At 41.0% G+C, this 7,232-nt stretch overlaps 1 protein-coding gene across 7 annotated transcripts in view; it reads right to left on the reverse strand.

Annotated features, from left to right (window-relative positions):
• Window positions 1-7,232, reverse strand: part of ACTMAP (actin maturation protease) — a 52,892-nt gene that overhangs the window by 14,448 nt on the left and 31,212 nt on the right. For 5 of the 7 annotated variants that reach the window (XM_075836113.1, XM_075836112.1, XM_075836108.1 and 2 more), the window contains exons 2-4: window positions 5,886-6,093; window positions 3,999-4,067; window positions 2,162-2,286 (exon numbers count right to left, since the gene is read on the reverse strand). In XM_075836113.1, the coding sequence (XP_075692228.1) occupies window positions 2,162-2,286; window positions 3,999-4,067; window positions 5,886-6,088 (397 nt within the window). In that variant the 5' untranslated portion in view covers window positions 6,089-6,093. Of the gene's footprint in view, window positions 1-2,161; window positions 2,287-3,998; window positions 4,068-5,885; window positions 6,094-6,885; window positions 6,971-6,990; window positions 7,215-7,232 lie in introns of those variants that run through there. The other 2 variants (XM_075836110.1, XM_075836111.1) reach the window with 2 other exon arrangements.

Consider the following 7,232-nt stretch of genomic DNA (forward strand, 5'->3'; position numbering starts at 1 on the left):
GACATGTGTCTTTTTTCAGCCGTACTAACTATGTAACTATGTAACTATGTAACTATGTAACTATGTAACTATGTAACTATGTAATGTATATAAGTGTCCCGCATATAATGTATATAAGTGTCCTGCATATAATGTATATAAGTGTCCTGCATATAATGTATATAAGTGTCCTGCATATAATGTATATAAGTGTCCTGCTATAATATATATAAGTGTCCCGCATATAATGTATATAAGTGTCCTGCATATAATGTATATAAGTGTCCTGCATATAATGTATATAAGTGTCCCGCACATAATGTATATAAGTGTCCTGCATATAATGTATATAAGTGTCCTGCATATAATGTATATAAGTGTCCTGCATATAATGTATATAAGTGTCCCGCATATAATGTATATAAGTGTCCTGCATATAATGTATATAAGTGTCCCGCATATAATGTATATAAGTGTCCCGCATATAATGTATATAAGTGTCTTGCATATAATGTATATAAGTGTCCCGCATATAATGTATATAAGTGTCCTGCATATAATGTATATAAGTGTCCCGCATATAATGTATATAAGTGTCCCGCATATAATGTATATAAGTGTCCCGCATATAATGTATATAAGTGTCCCGCATATAATGTATATAAGTGTCCTGCATATAATGTATATAAGTGTCCCGCATATAATGTATAAGTGTCCTGCATATAATGTATATAAGTGTCCTGCATATAATGTATATAAGTGTCCCGCATATAATGTATATAAGTGTCCCGCATATAATGTATATAAGTGTCCTGCATATAATGTATATAAGTGTCCTGCATATAATGTATATAAGTGTCCTGCATATAATGTATATAAGTGCCCTGCATATAATGTATATAAGTGTCCCGCATATAATGTATATAAGTATCCCGCATATAATGTATATAAGTGTCCCGCATATAATGTATATAAGTGTCCCGCATATAATGTATATAAGTGCCCCGCATATAATGTATATAAGTGTCCTGCATATAATGTATATAAGTGTCCCGCATATAATGTATATAAGTGTCCCGCATATAATGTATATAAGTGTCCCGCATATAATGTATATAAGTGTCCCGCATATAATGTATATAAGTGTCCCGCATATAATGTATATAAGTGTCCCGCATATAATGTATATAAGTGTCCTGCATATAATGTATATAAGTGTCCTGCATATAATGTATATAAGTGTCCTGCATATAATGTATATAAGTGTCCCGTATATAATGTATATAAGTGCCCTGCATATAATGTATATAAGTGTCCTGCATATAATGTATATAAGTGTCCTGCATATAATGTATATAAGTGTCCTGCATATAATGTATATAAGTGTCCTGCATATAATGTATATAAGTGCCCTGCATATAATGTATATAAGTGTCCTGCATATAATGTATATAAGTATCCCGCATATAATGTATATAAGTGTCCCGCATATAATGTATATAAGTGTCCTGCATATAATTGTCCTGCACTTCTTTGCCGAGGCTGTATTTTTAGGCGTCGTCGTTTGACAGCTGTCAAACGACGATGCGTAAATGACAGGTCGTCTGCACAGTACGTCGGCAAACCCATTCAAATGAATGGGCAGATGTTTGCCGACGTATTGTAGCCCTATTTTCAGGCGTAAAACGAGGCATAATACGCCTCGTTTACATCTGAAAATAGGTCGTGTGAACCCAGCCTGAGCTGCATCTCCTGTCCAAATTTACAATCGACGGTGGGAGCTGCAGCCTCGGCTTTGAACATGCCGAATATAAGATAAACGCCGCCGGAGGGGTCTGGAGGGAACCCAGGTGTCTGACAGCTGCTCATACCGTCCCTCATCGAAATAAATAAGCATACTTGGCATCCATTGTTTATGGAGGAGTTCAGGAGAGATAGCCGTACATTGTTGGAGGATCCTAGTGAAATTGACAGGATCCACTAGCAATGATCTAATGTCTATGGCCGGCAGACAGATTGCCAGGGCAGCTGTGGAGAACATGAAAATCCCTGCAGCCCTCTATGAACGCTGAATATATTCCAATAATATCATAATACGAGAGAATTGTTATTCCCTAATAGATAATTTAAAGGGACCCCAAAAGGCATAAACTGCATGACCATATACTCAGACCGCACTCACCTGAGAACATTTCCCCATTGATGGTGTATCCTTTTGTAGTTGCCACTTGTACAATATGGTCAAGTGTTACCTCATGTTTCTTGCTTAGTATTCCCCCCGCCATCCACAAGGCCACAAGGCCGCACCTGCGAGGACATTATATGAATTAAATATGTATTTTGGGGTGTGTTTTGTGTCCATCTATAAAAATCTCAATAACAATATAAAATACTGTGTATAAATCTACACAAACCCCTAGTATTGTACACACAAACTGTATTCATGTGCAAATTCTGCTGCCAAAGAGTCTACAGCATTTATCAATCGAAAATATGAAGCCGGTGTCCAGAGATGTCACGTCCAATGCAAATTAGGCTCAAATAGGTTGTAAAGATAGTAAACAAATATTTATAGAAGGCGGGAAATATCTTGTTGCTGTTGGCACAGACCCGATTTGCTGCTGTGAATTAAAGGGGGTTGTCCAGTCATAAGAATTTGATAGCCTATCCTCAGGATAGGCAATCGATACTTGAGTGTATGGGACTGAGCTGCAATCCCAGGCATAGCCGCTATGGATGTGTACAGACATACGCTGCGGCCTCTTCAGTCGGCCGATCGGCGGGGGTGCCGGGAGTCGGACCCCCACCAATCTGATAATGATGGCTTACCATGAGGATAGGCCTTCAATAAAAAAAAATGCCAGAAGAACCTCTTTAATGTCAGTGAATGGAAACATTATTGTTTACAACCTATCCTGATCATGTCCGACTAAGATGGTTGCATGGCTTATTGCAAGAGAGAGCTCTAACATATAGTAATTAGCCATTCCACTGTGCCAATTGGACATGCCTCTGGATGTAAACAAGAATGGTTCCATTCACTGACCGCAAACAGAGATTTAAAAAATAGTGAGGAATTGATATACAAAGTATAGAAACTTATACGATGATTAAGCTTTCTGCACATAAAACCAGAAACCCCTTTGCTAAATGTGATCCATTGGTTACATATGACTTCTATTGGTTACATATGACTTCTATTGGTTACATATGACTTCTATTGGTTACATATGACTTCTATTGGTTACATGTGACTTCTATTGGTTACATGTGACTTCTATTGGTTACATGTGACTTCTATTGGTTACATGTGACTTCTATTGGTTACATGTGACTTCTATTGGTTACATATGACTTCTATTGGTTACCTATGACTTCTATTGGTTACATATGACTTCTATTGGTTACATATGACTTCTATTGGTTACATGTGACTTCTATTGGTTACATGTGACTTCTATTGGTTACATGTGACTTCTATTGGTTACATGTGACTTCTATTGGTTACATATGACTTCTATTGGTTACATGTGACTTCTATTGGTTACATGTGACTTCTATTGGTTACATGTGACTTCTATTGGTTACATATGACTTCTATTGGTTACATATGACTTCTATTGGTTACATATTACTTCTATTGGTTACATGTGACTTCTATTGGTTACATGTGACTTCTATTGGTTACATGTGACTTCTATTGGTTACATGTGACTTCTATTGGTTACATGTGACTTCTATTGGTTACATGTGACTTCTATTGGTTACATGTGACTTCTATTGGTTACATGTGACTTCTATTGGTTACATGTGACTTCTATTGGTTACATATGACTTCTATTGGTTACATATGACTTCTATTGGTTACATGTGACTTCTATTGGTTACATGTGACTTCTATTGGTTACATGTGACTTCTATTGGTTACATGTGACTTCTATTGGTTACATGTGACTTATATTGGTTACATATGACTTCTATTGGTTACATATGACTTCTATTGGTTACATATGACTTACTGCGGACCCTCCTGTATAAGAGATGGGATATGCTGGTTATACAGAAGCCATTTTAAGTGTCCACCGAATCTGAAATAGAAAAAGAACAATATCAGTAACACAATTCACAAACTAAAGCTACTCATACATCATATCATCGACCCCCTCTGGGCACACTCTGTGCGGTACCACGTATGCCCACGTTAGCAGACGGAATTCCTTCATATGTTACGACCAGAAATCTAAGGCTGGGTTCACACGAGCATGTTCGGTCCGTAAAGGACGGAACGTATTTCGGCCGAAAGTCCCGGGCCGAACGCACTGCAGGGAGCCGGGCTCCTAGCATCATAGTTATGTATGACGCTAGGAGTCCCTGCCTCGCTGCGGGACAACTGTCCCATACTGTAATCATGTTTTCAGTACGGGACAGTAGTTCCGCAGAGAGGCAGGGACTCCTAGCGTCATACATAACTATGATGCTAGGAGCCCGGCTCCCTGCAGTGTGTTCGGTCCGGAACTTGCGGCCGAAATACGTTCCATCCTTTACGGACCGAACATGCTCGTGTGAATCCAGCCTAACACTGCAACAGCTGTGAAAAGGATGAATGAAAACAGAAAAGCACCACATGCTTTTCTGTTTACAAACATCCAAACGGAGTGTCATAATGATGGGGGCTGCGCGAAAATCACGCAGCCGCGCATCATATGCTGCTGCCACACGGAGCTGTTAAGTGCCTTTTGCGCAGGCAAAACACCACGTTTTTGTGTGCGCAAAAACGCCACGCTCGTGTGAATCCAGCCTAAGAGCCATAACTTTTTTATTTTTCCCCTGACGTAGCCGTGCGAGGGCTTGTTATTGTGGGACGATTTGTCATTTTTATTGGCACCATTTTGGTTGCACATAGGACTTCTTGAATAAACTTTTATTCATTCATTTTTTTTTAAAAACAAAAACTTTTTCACCGTGTGGTATAAATAACATGTTCATTTTATTGTATGGGTTGTTTTAATTGCGATACCATTTAGATATATTTTTTATACTTTTTTCCAGAATAAAATATTTTTTGGAGGAAAAAGATTTGTTTGTTTGTCCTCAATACACTTTATGGAACTTTATTTAAATAATGTTAGTCCCACTAGGGGACTTAAACTTGTGACTCTTTGATCGCTTTTAGAATACATTGAGGGCTCATTCAGACGAGTGTATAAGTCGTCCGTGTGACGGCCGTTAAAACAACGGCCGTCACACTGACCCATGTATTTCAATGGGGCCGTTCACACGACCGTTGCTCCAACGGAGTATGTAAAGGGACCGTGAAAAAATAGGACATGTTCTTATTTTACTGCGTGTCACGCATCCCTCTATATACTCTTGTCTAAGGGGATCTGTGATAACGTGTCCCGCACGGGTGCACCTCGGATGTGAAAAACGGCAGTTTTCCACATCCAAGGTTGTTCACGTTCGTGTAAATGTAGCCTTAGGCAGGGCCTAAATAGAGTCACATATACGGCAGACCTTGGACACTTTGGGCTTACAGAAGAAGCCCCTCCCTCTGCAAAAACCAGAGGTGCCGCAGTCGCTATTGACCGTGGCATCTAACGGGTAAACTTGGATCCTGCACGTTACAGCGGGTGGTCACTTTGCACCTGCTGCACACCCCCACAACGCATTAGTACAGTGTAATGTGGGATGTACCCACTCCCCATGCCATACTATTGTGGGATGTGGTTAAAGACGTGTTCTCATCTTAAAGCGTAACTAAACTTTTAAAACATTTTTGACCTCTAGTGACATGTCAGAATGTTTGATAGGTGGTGGTCCGAGCACCGAGACCCCACTGAAATGAAGCGGCAGAAGTCCTTGGAAATCCGAGCCAGCGGTATACGGGCCCGACCTATAAACCTCACCGTTCCTGTTGATTCTTGATCAGCCGCTTTAACTCGTCACATCCTCCAACAGACGGGTCACTGTTCTCTGCCACCTTCTTAAAGAACTTGCTTTTCACCTGAGATGGAGGAGGGGGGCAGAGGACTGGTGGTGGCGGCGGCGGCAATGGTGGTGGTGGTACATGATTAGTGTTTGCAGTGTTTGCTTCTTTCTCCTCCGGCATGAGTGCTAAAAAGATACCAGGAATAGAATATGAGATTATTATGGAAATGACTTGTGTTCAGTTTCGGTGCATATCCCTACAGGCCTAGAAAACCCAACGCCAGCCATACACTATGATAATTGTGTTGTACAGATATATAATACAACCCTCATAGCCCAAAATATGGCACAATCCAATCCCTTCACAAAAATTGGCAAGTATGACCTGATTGGTTCCTTTGCAACAGTTTGGTACATTTTCCCCAATGACTAGTGACTGGAAATAATTGGTTCGGCTATCAATATATCTATGGCCAGTGTAGGCCAGGTCTACACGGCGACTTTGACCGCATGACCAAAGATGGCCGTCACACTGGCTGCATCGCAGGTAATGAAGTTAATGTGGGCAGCGTTGCGACCCGCGTCTTGCCGCGACATGACAGTAGCGAAGAATTTAGCAGGTTCGGATTTCTTGCGACTGTAGTAACGCGGTCCCAGCAACCAACCGGTCGCCACATTGACTTTCTTTACCTGCAAAGGCAGGCAGGGCAACAGCGATATTTGGTTGTATGGCCTGTGTCACCATCAGTCGCTGTGCAGCCCCAGCCTCAGGCCTTATTCACCAGAGCGTTGAAACAACGGCCGTCACACAGACCTATGTAATTGCATGGGGCCGTTCATACGACCGTTTCAACGGAGCGTGTGAAGGGACGGTGAGAAAATAGCACATGTCCTATTTTTTGGCGCTTCGCGCATCACTCCATAGACTCTACGGAGGACGTGTGATAACGCTTCCCACAGGGTACAGCACGGATGCACCTCGGACGTGAATAGCTGCGTTCTTTCACGTCCGAGGTTTGCAAAGCTTGTGTGAATCCGGCCTTAATCAATAAAAGGTATAAAAAATAAAAAAAAAGAGTTTACACTTCAGGGGTTAACACCGGAGCCCGCTAAAAAGGAACAGTTGCTAATAGCAACCAATCACATCTTTGGGTGGGTTGCAAAATGAAAGCTGAAATCTGATAGGTTGCTATAGGCAACTGCAGCCCTTTGCACGAATCTCCCCCATAGTGCTAGTACACGTAAACCCCGATGCGCCATCTTTATACGGTTCAAAAACCGGTAAACCGCAAACACAGGAAACAATGAAAGAAATAAATGAAATA

Source organism: Rhinoderma darwinii, chromosome 8, assembly GCF_050947455.1.
Source record: "Rhinoderma darwinii isolate aRhiDar2 chromosome 8, aRhiDar2.hap1, whole genome shotgun sequence".
NCBI lineage: Eukaryota > Metazoa > Chordata > Amphibia > Anura > Rhinodermatidae > Rhinoderma > Rhinoderma darwinii.